Source organism: Pseudorca crassidens, chromosome 20, assembly GCF_039906515.1.
Source record: "Pseudorca crassidens isolate mPseCra1 chromosome 20, mPseCra1.hap1, whole genome shotgun sequence".
Taxonomy (NCBI): domain Eukaryota; kingdom Metazoa; phylum Chordata; class Mammalia; order Artiodactyla; family Delphinidae; genus Pseudorca; species Pseudorca crassidens.
Genome location: NC_090315.1, coordinates 43290101 through 43315746, shown reverse-complemented (window position 1 = coordinate 43315746; position 25646 = coordinate 43290101). Strand labels below are relative to the sequence as shown.

Genomic DNA, 25646 nt, shown 5'->3' with positions numbered 1-25646 from the left:
TGTATTCAAAATCTCATTAAAGACTAATAGAACTCTGTGAAGGAGGCTCATTTATCCCCATTGCACAGAGGAACAAACTGAGGATATGAGCGGTAAAGAGCAGATCTCACAACCAGTAAGTGGTTAAAATCTAAATCTGCCTGATTCCAAAGCTCGAGTTCCCCACAGCTACTGCGTACATATTCTCGGACTGGCGGACTAGAGGGGCTGGTGCACTGGGGAGGACTAGATTACCCGCCCGGAGTCTGAGCTTTGGCCGCACACGCCTGGCGTACAGGCGACGCGTGCGCAGTGCAGTGGAGGCGCCCCCTGCGGGCAGCGCGCAGGAAGCAGCTGCAGCGAAGGGGGCTTAGTGCGCCTGCGCGCTCGTGGAGGTGGCGGCTGTTCTCGGTAGTGGCCCGGCGGTTCTCCGCGCGGCGGGCGCGGCCATGGCGCAGCCGGGAAAGCTGCTTAAGGAGCAGAAGTACGACCGGCAGCTGAGGTGAGCCAGGGCTCACCGAGTCGGGCGAGCCAGCGGGTTCCTCTGCGTCCGGGCCGGGGCTAAGCGGGCGGGCGGCGTGGTTGGGCCTCCCTCAGGCCTCCCACCGGGCTGGGCCGGGCCGTGCAGCCGGCGCTCAGGGTTCCGGCCTGGGGCCGGCGGTGCTTCTCGAGGGCCGTGACTCGCCTTCCCCGAGGGGCGCGCCCGCCCGCTCGCCACGCTGTGTGCAGGTCGAGGTGCACCGTCCCAGCGTCAGCCGGGTCACCGGGGCAGCTGCCAGTTCCACCTCGCTGTGCTCAGGCTTCTCGTTTTGCAGAATGAGGGGATCGGGAATACCCCATCCCGGCCGCAGAGAGCAGCACCGAGTCTTAGGTATTGTTCTAAGCCGGAGCTGTCCACTAGAAATATAATGCTAGTCTCACGTAAACCACCTGTGTAGTTATATATATTTTTTGGTAGCCACATTAAGAAAGGAAAAATAAACAGGTGAAAATAATTTTAATAATGCATTTTATTTTATTTAACCCAATATATCCAAATTATTACCATTTTAATGCATAATCAGTATAAAAAGTTATTCGAGATATTTAACATTTTTTTCCATTCTGTCCTTGAAATCCAGCGCTTTACACTTATAGCACATCTCAGTTTGGACTAGCCTTATTCATTAGCCACATGTGGCTAATGGCTACCTTAATGGACACTGCAGGTCTAAGCCATCGGGCTGGTTCTTGACTACTTCCTCTCCCATGCCTTTTCTCCTAACACTCCCCATTCCTTATTTATTGATCATCTTCTGTGTGTTAAGGCAGCAGGAGTAACACAGATGTTTGGCCCGCTTCCTTTCTGGAGCCCCCAAGCCAGAAGTTACAGTGTGTCCCTAAGGACTGGAACCCATTTGTACCTATAGCTTAGTGCTGTGTTAGGGGCTTTATGCACTCAATTCGGAGACCAGCCTTGAAGGTAGATATTCTCTCTGCTTTATAGATGGGGAAACTGAGTCTTAGAGAAGTTCTGTAACCTGCCCAGTTTCCCATGTATTTGAACCAAGATGTAAACTCAGGTCCTTCTGGCTTTTTCAGAGCTGGTACTATCTGCTCCTGAGCTTCTGGGGAAAGAAGCAAGGTGGCAGAGCCCTTGTAACCAACTTGTGTTCTCTTGTAAATTCTTGGAGATCCTTGTGTTTTGAATGCAGATGTAACCATACATGACAGAGCTGAGAAGGTGTTTTAGATTACTAAGTAACTGTGACAAAAAAGCATTTTTGCTGAGTCCAGTCCATTTAAGGACCAAACTTTACCTTTCACCGTGAGAACTGTTTATTGGCTTTGAAGTGTCAGAGGGAAGCGGTTACAAGCAAAGCAGCAAAGCTGTTGAGCCAGCTAGCAGTCAGCAGGCCCTGCTTTCCTTAGGCCAGCAAGAGAATAGAGAGGATTGATTTCTTGTTTGGGCCGTTTCTTGAAATATATTACCTAGAGATGCACCAGTATTCTTTTAGGCTTACTTTCCAACTACCCGGGTATCCATCAACCAAATATGTCAGGTGTCTTCTGTATGCCCTACTTTCACAGAAAAACAGACATTTCCAGTCTGTCTGGTTCTTCTAGGCTATTCCTCCATGCATTTGACAGTTATTCAGTGATCACTTATCCTGGGCAGAGCACTGTATCGGGCATTGGGGTTCCAGTGGTGAACAGTGGGAGTGGTCTGGACCCTTACGGAGCTTAGAGTGGAATGGAGAGATGGGTGTTCAGCAAATAAAACACCAAATGAGGGCTTCCCTGGTGGCGCAGTGGTTAAGAATCTGCCTGCCAATGCAGGGGACACGGGTTCGATCCCTGGTCTGGGAAGATCCCACATGCTGCGGAGTAACTAAGCCCGTGCGCCACAACTACTGAGCCTGCGCTCTGGAGCCCACGAGCCACAACTACCGAAGCCTGCGCGCCTAGAGCCCGTGCTCCGCAGCAAGAGAAGCCACCGCACCGCAACGAAGAGTAGCCCCAGCTACTGCAACTAGAGAAAGCCCAGGCACGGCCACGAAGACCAAGCACAGCCAAAAATAAATAAATAAAATAAATTAATTAAAGAAAAAAACCCCAAATGAGGCAGTTACAGTTGTGATATGCTCTGGAAGACATATGGGCTACATAAAAAGAGGGAATCTGCTTTAGATCAGGTGACAGGGAAAGCACCTTAAAGTCTATCAGTCCTCCAGGCTATGAAACTTTTCTAATGACTTGGGCTCCCCCATACTAGTTCCTATACTGACAAGAAAAGATACATTAGTTAATAGGCTTTCTGGGCGAAGGTAACCAGGTTGGATCAGCTGTCATGATGCTTATTTGATCATGTACCTTGCCATGTTGATGATATGCTGGTGTGACAGGATATAACATATATTTCAGGTTATAACATATATTTCTAATCCTTATTACATCTTTCTGTTTTTTAATATATGCATTTATTAATCATGCTATTAGAATGTTCATTGGGAATTACATTTTAAAGCACTCTTATTGAAGTCAGTGTGAAGGCTTTTCAGATGATAATTCAACTTTCTTGGTAAATCTTTTCTCACTCTTGGCAGACGTCATGGTGATAAGTCCTATGTCAAGATCTTAAATATTCTGGATCCCTATAACTTAAGGAGAAATGAAATAGAGAATAATAGGTTTTAAATCTAAGGTACTTCTCGGGACTTTCCTGGCGGTCCAGTGGTTAAGATTCCACACTTCCACTGCAGGGGGCGCAGGTTCAATCCCTGGGAGGAGAACCAAGATCCCACATGGCCCACATGCCGCATGACACGGCCAAAAACAAGAATAATAATAATAAATAAATCTAAGGTTCTTCTCTAATGTTAATGACTACAAAGACTTTCTGTTCTGTAAGTTATCTGGCTTGAAAAGAATAATGGACTAGGAGCTGGAAGACCAAATTTTTAGTTCTGATTTAACCCCCCCTTTAACCATGCCAGGCATCAACCTGTTTGAGTCTCAGGTTAGTCAGCTATATAATCCCCGTAACACCTCCTGCTGTTCCTGTCTCGCATATTTGCCGTGGTTGTCACATCAGTTATTCTATACGAGAACACTTTAAAGATCAAAGATCATGATTCAAATAAAGTTGTGTTTTCATGAAAGCTTTGAAAACGTTAAATTTGTGTGTTCTTTTGTAGGTTGTGGGGTGATCATGGGCAAGAGGCTTTAGAATCTGCTCATGTTTGCCTAATAAATGCAACAGCTACAGGAACTGAAATTCTTAAAAACTTGGTGCTACCAGGTATTATACTTTTGTTGTTGTAAATTTACTTCTTTAAGGTTTTGAGCTAGAAATATATATTCTTGACTGACTCTTGTTTTGTCTCCCAGGTATTGGTTCATTTACGATTATTGATGGAAATCAGGTCAGCGGAGAAGATGCTGGAAATAAGTATGTTCTATTCTTTTCAAATACCTGCATGTTAGGGAAGGCAGTGCCTTGTCATGGGAGAGCAAGGCCTGAATTCCAGCTTCAACTCCTCAATCAGGGTGACTTAACTTCCAGGTGGAAATAGTCCCTATGCTTAGGATCATGGCAAGGATGAAGTGAGTTAATATAGGTAAAGTGCTAGCACAGTGTCTGGCAAATAGGCCTTTAGTAAAAGATACCCATCATTACTGTCTTTATTGTTGTTATTAATGAAAAAGGGTAGTCATTATTACTTTATTTGTGAAATCTGGATCCTTCCTGAGTCCTTATATTGATTCCTAGATGTTAGTATATAATTAACAATAATTGTATTTTCGGATTATAAGATAGTAAAAGCTACCTTTTGTTTGTGGTGTCTTCTAATCTTAGTCCAGGTATATCTCTTTCTACACTACACTGTCTGTAAAAATGCTGTTCATTTTTTTTTTAATAAATTTATTTATTTAATTTATTTTATTTTTTTGGCTGTATTGGGTCTTCGTTACTGTGCACAGGTTTTCTCTAGTTGCGGCGAGCAGGCATTACTCTTTGTTGCGGTGTGCAGGCTTCTCATTGCAGTGGCTTCTCTGGTTGCGCAGCACGGGCTCTAGGTGCGTGGGCTTCACTAGTTGCAGCACGCGGGCTCTAGAGCGCAGGCTCACCAGTTGTGGTGCACGGGCTTAGTTGCTCTGCGGCATGTGGGATCTTCCCGGGCCAGGGCTCAAACCCGTGTCCCCTGCATTGGCAGGTGGATTCTTAACCACTGCGCCACCAGGGAAGCCCTAAAAATGCTGTTTTAAAGATGGCCTGCATATCATTCTTTAAAGATGATCATATTTAGGCTTTCAGAGCATTCCCCAATTTGGATTTCATGCTTGCCTTTTCAGGGACTTGGAGTCTGGGGTCTCTCATTATATTTGTCAGTAAACAACAACAATGAGTAAATAGAAGGGAAATCAGAATTTGGTTCACATTGAGCTTTGTTATCTTTTCTCTGGGTGGTAATACAAGTTTCACTACCACAACACCCTTTTATTGGTATCTATAAAGAAAAAGTTCTTTTATCTTTGCTTGCTTGGTTGGTTAGAACAGAATGAGGTTTCTTTCTCTTGTGGAGCTGCTGAGCTTGTGCTCCAAGGGTACCCTGACTCTGATCAGCAGACTCAGATCTGGACCTTGGGGCACAACAAGGATATGTGTGGGAGGAAGCCTGAATAAATCTGTTATAGTTACCTGCAAAAGCAGACTATTCAATGCAGCATTTCCCAAGTGTGGTCAGTAGCTGTTAAATGGGCAAATGGATTCCATGGTCAAATGAGTTTGGGAAATGGGTCAAATGAAACTAAACATTTCTTTAGTGTAAGACTTCAACATCATGCGTATTACATATATTATGAATTTCCAAGAGAGAATATAACATATGTTGTTTCCCAAACTTTTTAAAGCCCGGGAACCCTTTTCTCAGAGCATTTTGTGAAATTCATGTTCTGTGGTACATACTTTGGGTAACATTGATTTATTAGCCTGTCTTTGGTTACAAGTTTCATCCAGCTTTCTTCCTCCAGGAAGGCTGTTACAGTCTGAAATTAAAATATAGTTTGTTTTAAACTGTGAATGAAATGCACCTGGTATTACAAATAACCTTTCCTTTATAGTCAGAGAAGCCATTAAATTTGTTTTTATTCTGTTTTAGTTTTTTCCTTCAGAGAAGCAGTATTGGCAAGGTAAAAATCAGTTTGTTATAGAATATAGTTGTATTTGAACATCTAGTGATGCCACTGTGTTTCGATTGTTTGAAAAGCTTTACTTTAAAAGAGCTTACTATTCCTCCGAGAAAAAAGCTAATTATCTCATTTTTTTTCTGATCTCGTAAATCTTTATATGCTTGGTAGTTTAAGAACTTAGAAGTACTATTCGTGTTTTTATTATCCTGTATTAAAGTTAAATATTCAGTGATGTTAATGTTCAGAGGTTGGAGTATTTTGGTTAAGAAGATTTTTTTTTACCAAGAGTTAGTCAGAATGTGTCTTAGTTTTGTATTTCATATTAAAAATCTTACAAAACCATATGGGTCAACTTAGTGTAGTATTCTGAATAGAAATGACTGTTTCTTTAATGACTGACCTCTCATGTGCAGGACTGTAAATGTGGGAGGTTAGAGTAAGTCTCAACTTGACTCAGAATCTCCCTACCTGCTCCCCAGGGTTTTCTGGTCATTTGCCTAATCAGAAAAGTAGAGTGCAAGTCATGTAAGCATTTAAGAATTCTGAATAATGATGGTTAAGCTCTGTTTTAAGTAATACTCTGGTTTAGTCCCAGTTTAAACACAATATGTAAAGCAGAGTTGTCATATCTGTGCATGGAATTTGGGTTGTTTTACAGTGTTTTTGCCTGATCTGTAAATTAAGGGGTTAATTTTAACCAAATTTTTTTCTAATTCAAGTAAAATGTTTTGTTTTTAAAAAGAACCGAGCTCAAGCCGCCATGGAATTCTTACAAGAATTAAATAACGATGTCTCTGGGAATTTTGTGGAAGAGGTATATATATATATGTATATATATACACATTATTATTTCTGGTCAGAAATTTAATTTTTTAGTAATTCAGAGCCCTAGGAATTTAGAATTTTGAATCTTTGTATATTTATGTTGAGAGTTGAATTATTTTAACATTGGAGTCTAGCATTTACCTCACTTGTTCTCAAGTAGCTTAACTGTTTCTGTCATCTTTAATATGATTGTCAAATTGTTGGATTTTCTTTCCCCTGTCCTATTTAGAGTCCAGAAAACCTTCTAGACAATGATCCTTCATTTTTCTGTAGGTTTACCATTGTGGTTGCAACTCAGCTTCCTGAAAGGTAAATTTTTAAGTTAATTTGTTTTTATTTTAATCTCTTATTAGATTTGCATGGTTTTGTTTTCACTGCAGAGTTTGTGGTCCTTACAATTCTTAAACTCCATAGAAATCTTTAATTAGAAGTGCTTATAGATCTCCAGCACTAAAAAGATAGGGAAGAGAAAAATACTGAGATGTGAAACTTTAAAAGAAATATATTTAGAACAGTTAAATTGAACATTGGTTATTTTTTTAGTGAAAAAAAAAAACTAGTTAGAATTAATTATAGGGAGTGCTTGGCGCTGTATACAAAGGTTTTATAAATATTTTCTTCTTTATTATGGAAATGTTTAGGAGATGTCTTTCAGTAGCATTCTCCCTAATACAAAGGACTAGGTTTTCATATCTCTCTAGTCTATACTTTCTTTGAGACTGCAACCTTGTGGAATTTCTTGCTTTTCAGCATATGTTTATGTAAATATGCTGTTTATGTAAATTCAATAGATATACCTTTGCATTTATTATTTAGTAAGGAAGTTGCTTTATTTTAAAGCATTTTCACATTTGGCATGTTTCCATTTGCTTATGTTCTTATCTTTTGTGCCTTCTTTTACAGTACATTACTACGTTTAGCAGATGTCCTCTGGAGTTCCCAAATCCCTCTTTTGATCTGTAGGACATATGGACTAGTTGGTTATATGAGGATCATTATAAAAGAACATCCAGGTAAAATTGTTGCACATATGGGGCTTCCTATTGGTTGCTTTAGCTATAATTTTAGGAACTTGACAATTTAGAAAGTCAATTTTAAATCACAGAGTAAATTTGTAGCAGCTCAACTCTGGTTACACGTTCAAAGTGGCAGTCAGAATCAGTAGGCTTTAATCTTTGTATTTCCTTTACTTAGCATTATAGAAGGATACAAAGCAGGAGATACAACAGGTGCAGCTGCTTCATCTTATAAGGAGGCCCAGCAGCTATGCAAATACCTAGCTTTTTTTGCCTCCTAACCTACATAGGGCATGTATGTCTGGCACAGGTAAGAGCCAAGGTATGTGGGTTACACTGACACAGAAAGGATATGCCACCTTTTCCCCCACCAGTATTCTATTCCATTCTCATACAGGCATTAGGCTTCCCCAGTTCAGGTGTAATTGCACACAGCAAGCAAGGCATTTACCTAACTACTGTTCCAAGGAAACAGTGTTTATAGGAGACTGAACTCATCCATAGGCAGGCTTGCATCAGTTCAAGTCCCTTTATTTAGAAAATTTTAATCTTAAATCATCATATAAAGTTTTCGTTCAGTACTCCTGCATTGCTCTGAGCCAGGTACTCTGCTAGTGTAATGACAGTCATTGGCATTGGTAGCATCACTGAAAAGTGGTATCTGCCTGGGCAGCTAAGGAGTGGCTTTTGAGGATAAGTTTTTGGCAGTGGTGCTGGGTCATTTAGGAGTTGTAAGTAGGAAAGTGACAAGGCAAACATTTTGTTTTAAACCGGTCACTCTGAAACCCGGTGGAGAATGAATGGATTTGAAGGGGTAAAGATTGGAGACAAGGGTTGCTTTTAGGAGATTTTCAGTGGTCTAGGTGAGAGAAAGAGAGAGACAGAGAGAGAGCCCCTGACTGAGGGCAGATGTTATAAGGATAGGGAAGAGGGGGTAGATGGTAATGAAGGTTAACATTGCTAGCTGTGTGCCTGCCTTTATGTGGATTATTTCATTTAATCTTTCCAACATCCTTGTAAGGCTGATACTGTTTTATCTGCTTTTTACAGATAAGGATGCTGAGGCATAGAGAGATTAAGCTATTTGCCTAAGGTCACACAGCTAGCAAGTGACAGAATGGAGCCTAGCTCTAAACACTCACTGAAACTACACACTTTCCCACGCTCCCCTATGTGGAGAGCTGTGTATGAAGTGACATCAGGATGTGGGGAGGGACTGATACTGGACCAAGGAAGCTCGAAGTCAGGGAAGACCATCACATTTCTAGGGAAGAGGTCTAGGTGGATGGTGATGCTGTCTGTTGAAGACCACAGGCGGAGGAAGGGTAGGTTGTTGGGTGCTATCGGAGCGCAAATTTTACCTATTTTGATCTTTTCCAATTGTAATAAGAAAATTCTTCACTAAAGGAATCTTGGTTTTACTTTTATTAAAACTATAGTCCAAAAAAAAAAAAAAAACTATAGTTCACTTAAAATTTGTGCATTTAGTAAAATACAAATTTATATGTATATGTAAATTTAACTCAATAATGAACAAAACAATGAGAAAAACCTGTAGGCCCTATGCCCATTTAAAAATTACAGATTTCCGGGCTTCCCTGGTGGCGCAGTGGTTGAGAGTCCACCTGCCGATGCAGGGGACACGGGTTCGTGCCCCGGTCCGGGAAGATCCCACATGCCGCGGAGCGGCTGGGCCTGTGAGCCATGGCCGCTGAGCCTGCGCGTCCAGAGCCTGTGCTCCACAACGGGAGAGGCCACAACAGTGAGAGGCCCGCGTAGCACACACACACAAAAAAAATTACAGATTTCCTAAGTTCGTATAATGTATGTACTGCCAGCAGTATTGCTAAAGAAGTAAGTTTATCTTTTGGGATTATTTGTTTCACAGTAATAGAATCTCATCCAGATAACGCATTAGAGGATCTACGACTGGATAAGCCATTTCCTGAACTGAGAGAACATTTTCAGTCTTATGATTTGGATCATATGGAAAAAAAGGTTGGTAGTGTGTGTGACCTTCCATTTATAGGTATACTTAAAACTTTGTTTTTAACCTAAGGTTTTTGAATTACAAAGTGAGGAAATACTATAAACCTCCATAGTTCTGTCATCCAGGTCACATAGTAACAACATTGTACCTAATTTGTTTTGAATAAATCTATCTTTCCCCAAAATTTAAAAACTTTTTTATTGAAGAAAAGTACATTAACTGAACATATGTGTAATCAACACCCAGATCAAGAAATTGGACATTAACATATCCCAGAAGCCCTCTTCATGGCTCTTTCCTAAACAAATAGATGTCCTTTTTAAAACAGTTTGAATTTGGGGTGGTGTTTGTTGAAATTGACTCCTCTTAAAACTTATTTTTAGTGTTTGAGAATTACCAAGGCAACTGCATATTTCATTATAGAAATAATGATATTTATAACAGGCCATGTAATTTAAGGCACACACACACACACACACACACACACACACACACATATTTTTTTCCCCCTGACTACCCATTAATTAAATGCAGGTATTTGGTTCATCAGAAAACACAGAAAGGATCCCTCTTCCTTAGTCTAGGATTGGTATCTGAAATCAGGATACTTGAGCTTTATTTTTGGGTGGCAGTCCCTGAGACAGTTTTCTTAATGGTAGAATGGGGACAATCATAGTATATACCTGCCTTATTAGAATTAAATTGGACACTGCCTTCAAAATCTTTGTAAAGCAGTTTTTGTTAACCCAGTTCATTTTCCTTCATTCATTATTCCACATATACTGAGAGATGTAAACATTGTTGAATAATTGAATTTAATAAATATTGTTGAATTTGTTGAAAATGATATGGTATAGTGAAAAATAAATGTTAACTAATTAGTGTTAACTAATACTGATATTTCCTTTGATTCTTTTATTTTTAGGACCATAGCCACACTCCATGGATTGTGATCATAGCTAAATATTTAGCACAGTGGTATAGTGAAGTATGTCCTTTCTTGAAAAAAGAAATTCCATATATGACTGTATTTTTTCAGTTTATTATAAAGAATTTCATTGGAGGGGGTGGGACATTGATTTTTTTTCCTCATGTGGTTATAGGGCAGCTGATTTAAACTGCTAGTTTAAATCTAGCAGTTTCTCTTTTGATACTGACATTTTTATTAACAAAATGAAATTTGAACAAATGTCATTCTGAAACTGGCAGTGGGGAATGAATGTAGAGAAATGGCCCACAGTTTCTGTTTTCTATCAAGTCAGCTGATTTCACCAAGGTATAGATTTGCTGATGAAATCTCATGTGGATAGGGGGAAACTGGACTTTCAGTTTCCATATTTTGAGTTTTTACTAGATTAAAATTTTTTTTAACCCAATTTAGACAAATGGACGAATACCTAAAACGTATAAAGAAAAAGAAGACTTCAGAGATTTGATTAGACAAGGTAATATGGGATGTGATTAAATGTATAAAGTTTGAAAAGCATATTGCTTGAAGCTAATGTTTATTGAATTTCTGTCAACACCTTTGTCAGATGATGCCATCATGAGATTTTTTTTTTTTAATTTGTTTATTTTTGGCTGCATTGGTTCTTCGTTGCTGCACATGGGCTTTCTTGCGGTGAGCGGGGGCTACTCTTCGGTTCGGTGCACGGGCTTCTCATTGCGGTGGCTTCTCTTGTTGAGGAGCACGGGCTCTAGGCGCGCGGGCTCTAGGCGTGCGGGCTTCAGTAGTTGTGGCTCGTGGGCTCTAGAGTGCAGGCTCAGTAGTTTTGGCGCACGGGCTTAGTTGCTTCGCGGCCTGTGGGATCTTCCTGAACCAGGGCTTGAACTGGTGTCCGCTGCATTGGCAGGCGGATTCTTAACCACTGTGCCACCAGGGAAGCCCCCATCATGGGCTTTTATTTTATTTTCCTCGGGAGGTTAAGGAGCCACTCCTTGTGTAGTTTTAAGAATGACCAGTGGGCTTCCCTGGTGGCGCAGTGGTTGAGAGTCCGCCTGCCGATGCAGGGGACACGGGTTCGTGCCCCGGTCTGGGAAGATCCCACATGCCACGGTGCGGCTAGGCCCGTGAGCCATGGCCACTGAGCCTGCGCGTTGGGAGCCTGTGCTCTACAACGGGAGAGGCCACAACAGTGAGATGCCCGCGTACCGCCAAAAAAAAAAAAAAAAAATGACTAGTGATTAGCCATATTTCTTCTTAAGGTTCAGTATCCAGTCCTCCCTTCAGAATCTGACAAGGTTATCTCCATAATGCTGGGGGGAGAGAAAGAGTGAAAAGAAAAGGGCTGTTGTTTGCTAATCAATTTCTATTTTAATAGGAATTCTAAAGAATGAAAATGGGGCTCCGGAAGATGAAGAGAATTTTGAAGAAGCTATTAAAAATGTGAACACAGCACTAAATACAACTCAGGTATTAAGAGCTGATGAGGTATTCACAAATGAAAGGTGTTTTCTGAAGTCCTCATACGTGAAATAGTTGATTTTAATTTTAATTTAATATTTCTCAAACTGTAGAGTTGGTTAGAAGTTAATATCTATAATACAGCTTGAATATTCTTTTAATAAGATTCTGTATTGTCCTTGTTAAAATGGATCTCAGTGCTTCAGCATATAATTTGATACAGTGATTTATATAAATTAATTGTTTGAAGTACATGATTTGTGAATAATAAGTGTTTTGGGGTAGGAATTATATAATGAAGGTGGTATTTTGCTGGTCCAAAATAGTGTTGCCTGAAAAGTTAAATCTTACCCTGCTTTGCTTTTGACAGTAATTATTTGGATATATTGGAAGATGTTCTTAATGACATTGTATACCTTAAAAATTACTTGGAGGATAACCTAGTTTAGATGCCCTTTGTTTTGTTGTTGTTTTGTTTTTGAATTCTGGCCAGTGAGTTTTTTGGGGAACTTTGGAATAATACAACTGGTAGTATAAGTTAGAATTTTCTTATAATTTTTTTAATCCTTTTTTTTTTTTTTTTAATCTTTTTTTTGGCTGCACCACACAGATTGTGGGATCTTAGTTCCCTGACAGGGATTGAACCTGGGCCCTCAGCAGTGAGGGCCTAACAGTTAGCAGTGTGGAATCCTAACCACTGGACCACCAGGGAGTTCCCAGAATTTTCTTATAATTTAAAACAGGAAAAAATGCTACCTTTCAAGTTAGGAAAGCACTCAAGGTGTCATTACATACTTTTTGGAGACAATGAGGTAGTGTTGCTGAGTGATTAAAAGCATGTGCTCTGTGAATCACACATTTTTCTGGGGTAATGAAAATTTTCTGTGTCTCAGTTGGGGTGATGGTTAGAAGTATGTGTATAGTTATCAAAAATCATTGAATTTTACATTTAAGATTTGTACATTTGGGGCTTCCCTGGTGACGCAGTGGTTGAGAGTCCGCCTGCCAATGCAGGGGACATGGGTTCGTGTCCCGGTCCAGGAAGATCCCACATGCCGTGGATCAGCTAGGCCCGTAAGCCATGGCCGCTGAGCCTGCGCATCCGGAGCCTGTGCTCCGCAACGGGAGAGGCCACAACAGTGAGAGGCCCGTGTACCGCAAAAAACAAAAACAAAAACAGAAACAAAAAAAAACTAAAAGCTGGTTCTTTGAAAAGATAAACAAAATTGATAAAACTTTAGCCAGACTCATCAAGGAAAAAAGGGAGGACTCAAATCAATAAAATTAGAAATGAAAAAGAAGTTATAATGGACACAACAAAAATACAAAAAAACAGTGAGAGGCCCGCGTACCACCAAAAAAAAAAAAAAAACCCAAAACAAAAAAGATTTGTACATTTTGCTGAATGTAAAATTTACCCCAATTAAAAAAAACAAGGTTCTCATGGTTGGGGGACAGTGAACTAAGCAAACAGACAAATGTACCAGGTGCTGTGAACAAAATTAGAGTAGAACAAAGGGGTAGAGTATGATGGAGAGGAGGTCTGGGATCAGGAGGGGCCAGGGAGACTCTCAAAGAGATGTGTTTAAGCAGAAGCCTAAGTGAAGTGTCATGCAGAGGTCTGGAGGAAGAACTTTTCAGGCCAAGGAAGCACATGTGCAAAGGCCCAGAAGTGGGATGATGCTTGGCATTTGTTCAAGGATCAGTATGAAAGCCACTGTGATTGGAATGAAGTAAACAAAGGGGAAAGAGGTGGGAGGGATTTAAGTTTGGAGAGGCAGAAAGGGCCTGATCATAAAGGCACTGCAGGCCACTAAAGTGTTTTGAGCAGGGGAATGGAGTGACCTGATTTATATTTCTAAAAAACTTATTCTGGCTCTTGTGAGGTCAAAAGACTGTAGGGGACTGGGAGTGGAAGCAGAGAGAGCAGTTAGGAATTACCAGTAAGAAAGTTCTATTTTCCACACAACAGTAGAATCAAAGCCTAAGAAATCTATAGTTTTTATTAATGTATGATGTTCTTGCTAGCATTAAACGTCCTTAATTTAACTACATTATTTCTGTCAGAGTGGTTGTCTCTTTCAGCAGTCACTAATTAGGGTGTAAGGGTTTCAGATTTTTGACAAGATGGAAAAACATGAAGGACTACAAATCTATCTTGGTATTAATGTCTGTTATCTTTGTTCTGTCTTCAAATATGACTATAAAAAGATTTACTTAGGCTCCTTCTTTACTCTATTTATGATGTAAGAGAATAGGTCAGTCTTTAATGCTAACAGCAGTGGGCAGGAGGGGACTTTCTTCCATTCGCTCTTTCGCCAATAAATCCATCTGGTGGTGATTCTGAATAAAAGTCTAAGTTTGTATTTGAACTTGTTTGGAAAATTGCAGTGGAAGTTAAAGTGGGCAGTGAAAATAAAAGTGAACTTATATTAATTCTTATTATAAGTAAATGTTTCCTGTTCCTTTGTTAGATCCCAAGCAGTATTGAAGATATATTTAATGATGATCGCTGCATAAATATCACCAAACAGGTAACAATAACAAAAAAAGTAAAAATAATGACACCTTAACCTTTGGGTCAAATTCAGATGTCACTTAATGTTAATTTTTTTTGCTTCTTTTAGACTCCGACATTTTGGATTTTAGCTCGTGCCTTAAAGGAATTTGTGGCCAAAGAGGGTCAAGGAAATTTACCTGTTCGAGGCACAATTCCTGATATGATTGCAGATTCAGGCAAATATATAAAACTGCAAAATGTGTAAGTCACCTGTTTTCAAACTGTGTAGTAGAAAAATCAGTCTGTTTATATTAGAGATGAACATATTTTATCAGTCTACCAGAAATCAGAAATCAAATGGAAACCTGTTATAATCTTATCACTTTAAAAATAATCTAAGAGACTTCCCTAGGGGTGTAGTGGTTAATAATCCCCCTGCCAATGCGGGGACACAGGTTCTATCCCTGGTCCGGGAAGATTCCACATGCCGCGGAGTAACTAAGCCCGTGCGCCACAACTACTGAGCCTGTGCTCTAGAGCCTGCAAACCACAGCTATGGAAGCCTGCACGCCTAGAGCCCGTGCTCCACAACAAGAGAAGCCACTGCAATGAGAAGCCTGCACACCGCGACAGAGTAGCCCCCGCTCGCCACAGCTAGAGAAAGCCCATGTGCAACAACGAAGACCCAATGCAGCCAAAAATAAATAAATAAATTTATAAAAATAAGCTAAAAAATTTAGGGGGCAGATTTTTAAAATATATATATATATATATTTTTTTTTTTGGCGGTACATGGGCCTCTCACTGTTGTGGCCTCTCCCGTTGCGGAGCACAGGCTCCGGACGCGCAGGCCCAGCGGCCATGGCTCACGGGCCCAGCCGCTCCACGGCATGTGGGATCTTCCCAGACCGGGACACGAACCCGTGTCCCCTGCATCGGCAGGCAGACTCTCAACCACTGCGCCACCAGGGAAGCCCATATTTTAATTTTAAGAATAGTTTTAAGTTCACAGCAAAATTGGGCGGAAAGTATAGAGTTCCCATATACCCCCTGAAGGGTCAGATTTTGTTTTTCATATTTCAAGATAAAACCTAACATTTGAGCACTTAACTCTGTGCTGTCAGCTGTTCTATGTATTAACTAATTTAGTATTCACAATAGCCCTATGAGAGAGATACTATTATTGTCCCAGTTTTACAGGTGAGAAAACTAAGACATAGTAGAGGTAATTTTTTCAGGGTCTGACAACTGGGAAATGGCAAAACCAAGATTTGAATCTATGCAACTCACCTCTATACTCTTAACCATGGCCCTATACTCTCTTTTATCTGTAATTTAAAACTTTGAAGTCTTTAGTTTTGATGAATTTTTTGTCATTAATTTTCATAATTTAAAGAGTTCATGACTATAGATAGACACCTGCTATCCAGGTATCACTAGCCTGAACCCAGGTAGATTGTCATAAGGACAGGTCTCAATGGATATTACCCTGTGTACTTTGGGCATGGTGCTGATGAATCCAGGGCCACTGGCCTTGTTTCTTCAGGGGCCAGATAATGACACACAGAGAAGGTCTCTCTTCCCTAGACAGATTGTACGCTTCATCTCAGTCATTCTCCTACACATCTTTATTGCCCTAGCCTAAAAGTTCAACTACCTAAAACTTGGGAAAAGTCAGTTGAGGACAAAAGAATTATGACCTCATATCAGAGGTAGTCAGCTTAACACTGATCATCTCTAGAGGGTGAAAATGTAAATAGACTTAAAAGTTTTACATGAATTTGTAGATGGACAGTTTTGAAGTATTTAACTTTCCTTGGACTTGACTTCAAGGAGATTGTGTTCTTTTGCAACATATTTTGTTAGGTCCTCTGTCAGAGAAGCATGGATCATGGATCTCTCTAGAAGGGCAGTTTTTAAGTTAGTATTGAGGGAGCCTAGGTTATTAGTGCAGTCCAAGAATCCATCACCAACCACTAACAGGTGCTGGTAGAATTTCCATGGCATTGTCACATTTGATGTGTTTTCAGATCAGTATTTTTTCATGAAAGGGAAAGACATTTTTTGTTTGATTCATGGTGAGATTTAAATTTGTAATTATTTATTTATATTTGGCTGCGTTGGGTCTTTGTTGCTGCGCACGGGCTTTCTCCAGTTGTGCCGAGTGGGGGCTACTCTTTGTTGCGGTGCACGGTTTTCTCATTGCCGTGGCTTCTCTTGTTGCGGAGCATGGGCTCTAGGCACGCGGGCTTCAGTAGTCTGGCACGTGGGCTCAGTAGTTGTGGCTCATGGGCTCTAGAGCTCAGGCTCAGTAGTTGTGGCACATGGGCTTAGTTGCTCCGCGGCATGTGGGATCTTCCCGGCCCAGGGCTCGAACCCGTGTCCCCTGCACTGGCAGGCAGATTCTTAACTACTGCGCCACCAGGGAAGTCCCCAAATTTGGTAATTTAAATATTCGTTAATAGTAGCTTTTTGTTGTTCTTTTCCAGTTACCGTGAAAAAGCAAAGAAAGATGCTGCTGCTGTGGGTAATCACGTTGCCAAATTGCTTCAGTCTATAGGCCAGGTAAGCTGCCGGGCACACTGCCTTTGATGGACAGTACAGCTCCATATAGGACTGATTGCATCATGTAACTCCAGCCAGAAAAGGCTTAGAGAGAAGGTGTGGCACTGCCTCAAAGCTTCTTTAGAGGTGTCCTCACTTACCTGCTAATGAAAAGGCCTGTCATAGTGATGGGCTTTGTGCTGCACCCTCTGTTAATCTGCTTTTATACTGGAGCAAAATCTGCATTTATCTCTTTACAGGCACCAGAGTCCATTTCAGAGAAAGAATTAAAATTACTCTGTAAGTCACCTTGACTTAATTTCCTTATTTTGTTTGATAAAAATGTGCCATGGGAAATGTTCCCAGCAATTTTAAATGGTTGAAATTAAAAATTTTCCATGGTCTCAGTGGTATTGACATAGGTAATTATTGGGTAAGGTTTTTTTTTCTCATAATAAATGGAGAGGGTATTCTAAGACTGGTCAGAGGTAGAGCATATTTATCTAATGCTAAAAAGACATGAAGATCAATTAATTGAAAATTATCAGTAACACAGTTATTTTCAGCTTACTCATTTTAAATAACTTGGGAAAGTTTTATCTGAAGACTTTGGGTGTGAAGTCTTGAGTCACATGTACATTGACAGTATTGGTTTAAATACTAACTTCGATCAGTGTTAAATGACTGTGATAGAATTAAGAATTTTGCCATCTAGTTTCAGAGTGGCTAGGCTCCCGGGGTCTTCTTGATAACTCCTGAGTAGGCCCAGAGAATTTAAGAGTTAGTTTAAGAGTAATAAAATCTATTTTACATGCCATCTGAGGATTTTTCCCTGTAGCTATGACCCCTAGTTTCTGCAAAAGTCTACATTTTGTGTGTTACCCATCCTTAAAATTATTTATCCAAATTATTCATTTTAAGACTCTTCAACATGTTTGTTTAGGCTTAGTTTCAATGTTTTGTTCCATTACTAATCTTACACCGTGTTTATGCATTAGTGTTTGTGCTACTAGATTATATGATACCAGATTAAAAGCTGGATGTGTTGGGTATTTGAGAGTTTATTATTCTGGTCTCTATTGGAATATGTTTGAAAATTTCCATAATACAAAGTTTTTTTTTTTTATTTTTTTTAAAGCCTTACATATTCTCAGAGCACAGTATGTATAACACTCTCCTTCAGTACTGCTTGTCCATAATAATGATAAAAACTACTATTCATTGAGCCCTATCAGGCATTCTGCTTGGTACGTACTGTACACAGTTACACTTTTGATCCACAGAACAGCTCAAAGGTAAACAGTATATCTCCACTTCACAAGTGAAAACTGAGGCTCAGAGAAGTGCCATCACCTGTGTAGTCAGTGCTGAACTGGTTGTAATGCCAAGGACATGAATTTAAGATAACTTGTGTTCTGGTGCCATCTCTGCTAACTATTAGAACCTTTTCTTCATACTTCCATGTCTGTGAAGAGGATACACAGAATTTCCTCTTCTTAATTGGGATAGTCATATATCTTAACCATTTACTTCCATAATGTCTTTTCTGTGTTCAGGCAGCAATTCTGCATTTCTTCGAGTGGTGAGATGTCGATCCTTAGCTGAAGAATATGGCTTGCATACAGTTAACAAGGATGAAATTAGTAAGTAATAACCTTTTTTTTTTTTAAAGTGAGGTTTTTTTCTTTTTAAAATTTATTTATTTATTTATTTTTGGCTGTGTTGGGTCTTCGTTTCTGTGCGAGGGCTTTCTCTAGTTGCGGCGAGGGGGGGGCCAGCCTTCATCGTGGTGCGCGGGCCTCTCACTGTCGCAGCCTCTCTTGTTGCGGAGCACAGGCTCCAGACGCGCAGGCTCAGTAGTTGTGGCTCACGGGCCCAGTTGCTCTGCGGCATGTGGGATCCTCCCAGACCAGGGCTCGAACCCGTGTCCCCTGCATTGGCAGGCAGACTCTCGACCACTGCGCCACCAGGGAAGCCCCAGTAATAACCTTTTGATGCTAGGTTATTAATTAATTCTAAGGATATAAATATTTTGTGTATAACAGAATGTATAGTAGAGTGTATGGTGATAACATAAAGGATAATGTAAATATTTATACTCTAAATTTTATTCTATAAACCTATCCAAGAAGTCATAATTTCAAATATAAAACTTAATATATACATACATAAAATCCTATTTAGGTCACTGAGTAAGTTGTGTGATATGTAGAAGAGCTAAAGTGAGCATACTACTACCATAGTAGAGGTTATGTGACCATAGCTAATAGTCTATAAGACCTTTGGGTTTTATCTCAGTAAGGTATCTCCCTTTATTTTATAGTTATTTATCATTTTCTATTTTATTGTCACAAAGTATTTAAATTTTATGATAGAATTGCCTTGTATTCTGAAACTTGAGTATATAGTAAATTCAGTCCTTCCTTGTTTTTATGTCATGAATTACACAAATTATACTGAAATTTTTTTCCTTTCAGTTTCCAGCATGGACAATCCAGATAATGAGATAGTATTATACTTAATGTTACGGGCTGTTGATAGATTTCATAAACAACATGGTAGATATCCAGGTAAGAATAGCAATCAAATTATCAAATACAATAAAATCTTGTTTTTTGGCCCCACAGCATGGCTTGTGGGATCTTAGTTCCCTGACCAGGGATTGAACCCAGGCCACAGCAGTGAAAGCTCCAAGTCCTAACCACTGGACCACCAGGGAATTCCCAATAAAATCTTTTTTTTTAAAATTAATTAATTTATTTTTGTCTGTGTTGGGTCTTTGTTGCTGCGCGCAGGCTTTCTCTAGTTGCAGTGAGCGGGGGCTACTTTTCTTGCGGTGTGCGGACTTCTCATTGCAGTGGCTCGTCTGTGTTGCAGAGCACGGGCTCTAGGCATGCAGGTTTCAGTAGTTGTGGCACATGGCTCAGTAGTTGTGGCATATGGGCTTAGTTGCTCCGCGGCATGTGGGATCTCCCCGGACCAGGGCTCGAACCCATGACCCCTGCATTGGCAGGCAGATTCTTAACCACTGCGCCACCAGGGAAGTCCCCAATAAAATCTTAAATAAATACTTAAATAGAATGAAATCTTAAAGGATTCTTGGGGTGTTTGCAGTAGTGATGCTTGAAGTCACACTGTAAACAATTTACACCTGGTTCGTCTCAGTGAGGAAATACCATTTGTTTTTTAAGTGTAACCAGTTGCAAGTAGTGTTTGATTCAACACAGGGGACTGTTGGTTGATTGCATATAGGATAAAATTTTTTCCTGTAACTTTGTACAGTTTACTTCTAAGACTCACACTGAGTTTGATTTAGTGGAATGAGAAAACCACAAGAAGTATGCCTGTGATTTCTCAGCTCAGAACTCTGAAGATGTTTCTTTGCTCAGTATCTATTTTTTGTTATCTGTTAATGTAGTAATTGGGGAATTGGCATATGCTCAAAGGTCTTCAGTTGCCCAGGGTATCTTTATTAAGATTGTAATTTTAATTGTGCAGGATTATTGCATAGCAGCACATTCTGGGTGTGTCATAAAACCTGTTGCCCCAACTGACGTAGTATACCCACTGAGTTATAATCTTAATGAGCAAGCTTACCAGAAAAGGAAAAGGAATAAACACCAAATATGTATTGCTTTATTTGTATTGTTTGCTTAGAATGTATTTTTGGTTATCTCTTGCATAACCAACCATCCCCAAATTTAGTAGTTTAAAACAGTCGATTTTTCTGTCTCATTGCTTTGTGGATGGGCTGGGCTCGGTTAGGCAGTTTTCACTGGGGGAAGGGGATCTCATGGAGTTGCATGACGCCTGGGGCTGGAGTCATCCAAGAAGACATGCTCACTCACGTGTGTGGCACTTTAGTTGGGATATCCGGAACTGCTGTGGGGGAAGCGGGCGGGTGCTGGTCAGGCCTCTCTCTCCACATGGCTACTTGGGGCTTCCTTTTAGCATGGGAGTCCTAGATTTCTTACATAGTGGCTGCCTTCCCCAGAGTTAACATTCCAAAAGACCCAGGTGGAAGGTACAAGGCTTTTTATGACTTGGCCTTGGAAGTCACAGCATCACTTATGTCATGTTCTGTTGGCTTCACAGGGTCACATTAGATTAAGAGCAGAAGGGGGACCACACAAGGGCACGAAGAGGTGTTCATGGGGGAGCCATCATGGGAGATTAGCTATTACATAGAGCATAGGCTTTGGAGTTAAACCTAGGTCCAAATCCAAGTTCTATCTATCACTTATTATCTCTTGATCTTGGGTGAGTCACTATTTCCCTCCAAGTCTCAGTTCTCTCAGTATGGAAAGGTGATAATAATAACTACTCTATTAGATTGTAAGGGTTAGATATGTGATGTATGAAAATCACTTAACATACTGCTTAGCTTTTTTTAAGTACTCAATAAAGGGTAGATGCTACTATTTTGAGGAGGAGTGATGATAGGTTTTTTTTTTATTAATTAATTTTTATTTTTGGCTGCATTGGGTCTTCGTTACTGCACACGGGCTTTCTCTAGTTGCGGCAAGTGGGGGCTACTCTTCATTGCGGTGTGCGGGCTTCCCGTTGTGGTGGCTTCTCTTGTTGCAGAGCACGGGCTCTAGGTGTGCAGGCTTCAGTAGTTGTGGCATGCGGGCTTAGTAGTTGTGGCTCGCAGGCTCTAGAGCGCAGGCTCAGTAGTTGTGGCGCACGGGCTTCGTTGCTCCGCGGCATGTGGCATCTTCCCAGACCAGGGCTCAAACCCGTGTCTCCTGCGTTGGCAGGTGGATTCTTAACCACTGCGCCACCAGGGAAGTCCCAATGATAGTTTTTAAACTAGAGGGGTTAAAAAATAAACTAGAGGGTTTTAGTAATACCTGGATATTATGGCAATTACATTTTTCCTTCCAGCAGTAATAATAATAATAGCTTACCTTTGGAGACATCATAGTTTCATCATTAAGAACTGCCTGGGCTCATATCACAGTTTTGCTACTTATGAGCTAAGTAACTCGGGCAAATAACTTAATCTGTCTGTGCCTCAGTTTCCTTATCTGTAAAATGAAGATAATAATAGTGCCTACTTCGTAGGGTTGCTGTAAGGATTAAATGAATTAATATTTTAGATGGTGTTTAGAACAATGTCCAGCATCTATTAATGCTCCGTGTTATCTATTATTATAGTTTTATATATGTCATTTAATCTCCTGGAAATGGGTAGTAAACGCTATAAGTTTTATAAAGGGTATAAATAGGACATTAGTTTCTCATTCATTCAGTTCTATCAAATAATTACTGAGCACCACTACGTGTCAGATACTCTTCTAGATACTGGGTAAGGAGCACTGAACAAAGCAGATTTGTCAAACTCAAATTTTTAATAGATTTTAGACGGTTTCTTTGATTGTTACAGGTTTGTGATAGCTGCACATATTTGTCTCATACTTTCCATTATTTTTGTTCTTAATTCAGTTTTACACCTTAATGTTTTGACTAGAATACCTAAAACTGGATTAAATAAAGGAGATAGCCAATAATTTTGAGTCACATATTTATTTTAATGAAAATTAATTTGCATATATATATTTTAGGGGTATCTAACTATCAAGTTGAAGAAGATATAGGCAAGTTGAAGTCTTGTCTCACTGGCTTCCTTCAGGAATATGGATTATCCATAATAGTGAAAGATGATTATGTCCATGAATTGTGAGTATTTTTTTAGGGAATGCAAGAGACAATACTGTCCTGTCATAAGGCTAATCTATGTTCATGTCTCCATCCTTTCCTGTAGTTGCAGATACGGAGCTGCTGAACCACACACCATTGCTGCATTCTTAGGGGGTGAGTTCCAGAGATGAGAAGACTGTCACCTGTTGTTATATAGTACAGTTATGAAGTTTTGTTTTCCCAGCTGTTTTAACTAGGGAGGTCAGTGAAGCACAATGTTAATATTGAGTTTAGATTATTTTGGTACCCCCCAAACTGGTCTCCCTGCTTTCCAGCTCTCCCACTGCTGTCCATTTTAAACTCCTGAAGAGTAATTAATCTTTCTAAAGCATAGCTCTGATTGTGTCTCTCACTTAACCCTCTCACCTGGCAGTACACACATATACACTACAGTAGTCCTCGGAAAATAAATCCAGAGTCTTTCATTTGACATTTAAAACATTCTGTGTTGGGCTTCCCTGGTGGCGCAGTGGTTGAGAGTCCGCCTGCCGATGCAGGGGACACGGGTTCGTGCCCTGTTCCGGGAAGATCCCACATGCCGTGGAGCGGCTGGGCCCGTGAGCCATGGCCGCTGAGCCTGCGCGTCCGGAGCCTGTGCTCCGCAACGGGAGAGGCCACAACAGTGAGAGGCCCGCGTACCACAAAAAAAAAAAAAAATTCTGTGTTCTGGTTTTACCCAGCCTTTCTGGCCTTGGTTTTTTCAAGTTACTTGCTTTTCCCCTAGACATGCCCTTTGATTTCCCGCTCCTTGAATCTTTACCCCAATCTGGGCCCATTTGCCTTAAGTTTCCCTCTTGCCTGCATGTCTAAAATCTACCTGTTCTTCAGGACCCAACTCAACAATACCATCTCTTAAATAAAACTCCTTGGAGCCTGGAAGTTTGAGGTCAGGGCCAGCATAGTTGGTTTCTGGTGAGGCCTCTCTTTGTGGCTTGTAGGCAGTCACAATCTTGCTGTGTGCCATAACCTCTTCTTTGTGCAGGAAGGTGAGGAGGCTCTCTGGTGTCTCTTCTTATAAGTATACTAATCCCATCATGAGGGCCCCACCCCCATGACCTCAATTACCTAATTACCTCCCAAAGACTTCAACTCCATCTCCAAATATGGTAACATTGGGGGTTAAGGCTTTAACATATGAATTTTGGGGGACATGCATTCGGTCTATAACATGTGCATTCTATAATCATTCTGCACAAGTCATTTCTTTCAGGTCTTTTTAAAAATATTATCTTCCCTGTGAGGCCATCCCTGATTCATTTAAAACAGTCCCTCCTCTTGCATCATATCCCCCTTCCTTGCTTTTTCTCCTTAGCACTTAGTCACTTGACGTTTTACTTATTTGTAAATTCTCTCTTCCTCACTACTGAAAAGTAAGATCCATGAGGATAAGGATTTTTGTCTTTTGTTCCCTGCTGTATCCCTAGTGCCTAGGACAGTATCTGGTACACAGTAGAGTCTCAAATTTTATTGAATCAGTGAATGTGAAAGCGGAAGCTTCAGATTATAAAAGATGAAAAATTGTTTTCTTGGTCGTTTTTTTTTTTTTTCTGTTGTTTTGTTTTGAATAGTAACTTTAAAACTTGTTACTGTTACTATATACTCAGACTGTTACTGAGTATAGCAGCCTGGGTATCTAATATAGATCCTTTCCAAATTACAGATACTCCTTTACCCTCCCTTTTTAAAAATATTTATTTATTTATTTTTGGCTGCATTGGGTCTTTGTTGCTGCACGCGGGCTTTCTCTAGTTGTGGTGTGCGGGCTTCTCATTGTGGTGGCTTCTCCTGTTGCAGAGCACGGGCTCTAGGCGCCCGGGCTTCTGGAGTGTGGCTCACGCGCTCTGGAGCGCAGGCTCAGTAGTTGTGGCACACGGGCTTCGTTGCTCCGTGGCATGTGAGATCTTCCTGGACCAGGGGTCAAACCCGTGTCCCCTGCATTGGCAGGCAGGCAGATTCTTAACCACTGCACTACCAGGGAAGCCCCTTTATCCCCTCTTTTTTTTTTTTTTTTTTTTGCGGTACGCGGGCCTCACTGTTGTGGCCTCTCCCGTTGCGGAGCACAGGCTCTGGACGTGCAGGCCCAGCGGCCATGGCTCACGGGCCCAGCCGCTCCACAGCATGCAGGATCCTCCCGGACCGGGGCACGAACCCACGTCCCCTGCATCGGCAGGCGGACTCTCAACCACTGCGCCACCAGGGAAACGCCCCCCCCCCTTTTTCTTATAAAACATGCACAGGGTAAAATTCAAATGCAACAGAAGGGTATCCTTTGAGAATCCTTTCTGCCTATATTTAGCCTTTAAAAAAAGTGCAGTCATCCATACTATTGTTTTGACTTTTTCTTGCTTAATATATTTTGCCAGTCTTTTTAAACCACCATAATTAAAAATACTTCTTTTAAACTGTGGCATAATATGCCAGGGTGTGAATGTATATAACAAAATTTTTATTTCCTTTAATAACATAGTTATAAAAAATTGTAGTCCTTTGTTTTGATATGACTCAGTAAGTTATGTCTCTTTTGGATTGCTTTTAAACATCTTTGGTTTTGGAAAGGAAAGGTTTTCTGTACAGAATTGAATATTTTTATAGAACTCTTGAAATTTACCTTTTTCAAAGATTTGCTTTTCTCCTTTTTCCTTGCAGGAGCTGCTGCTCAAGAGGTTATCAAAGTAATCACCAAACAATTTGTAATTTTTAATAATACTTACATTTATAGTGGCATGTCACAAACTTCAGCAACTTTCCAGTTGTAGAATAAGTACCCTATAGTGTGTTAATGACTGAAACTGTAATTGCCTTCAGGTTGTGCTCCAGTCTGTAAAGTTCTGCTAAGGGAGAACTGTTAAGTTGTTTCCTTAATAAACATTTTTCTCATTTGTAATAATGTAGTCTTGTTCTTTGGGGAGCTGAGGTGGAGGGAGGAAGGAAATGGTTTTCTCAGAGAATAAAAGCTATCCATTTCTAACTGAGCTCATTATTTCTGGCTTGCTATTTCAAAGTTACTTAACA

At 40.5% G+C, this 25646-nt stretch overlaps 1 protein-coding gene across 2 annotated transcripts; it reads left to right on the top strand.

Moving 5' to 3' along the window:
* The first annotated feature begins 343 nt into the window (after positions 1–343).
* NAE1 (NEDD8 activating enzyme E1 subunit 1) lies at positions 344–25521 on the top strand. 2 transcript variants are annotated; one of them, XM_067720936.1, is made up of 20 exons: positions 344–481; positions 3657–3760; positions 3850–3910; positions 5622–5652; positions 6395–6466; positions 6707–6786; positions 7381–7490; positions 9382–9491; positions 10409–10471; positions 10865–10928; positions 11805–11896; positions 14362–14421; positions 14515–14648; positions 16877–16952; positions 17192–17231; positions 18488–18574; positions 19409–19501; positions 22499–22613; positions 22699–22748; positions 25281–25521. In XM_067720936.1, exons 1-20 carry the CDS (start codon positions 429–431, stop codon positions 25388–25390), a joined length of 1605 nt encoding a protein of 534 aa, XP_067577037.1. In that variant the 5' UTR covers positions 344–428; the 3' UTR covers positions 25391–25521. The 2 variants fall into 2 exon arrangements, with proteins under 2 accessions (XP_067577037.1, XP_067577038.1); XM_067720937.1 differs by lacking the exon at positions 6395–6466.
* The last annotated feature ends 125 nt before the right edge of the window (positions 25522–25646 follow it).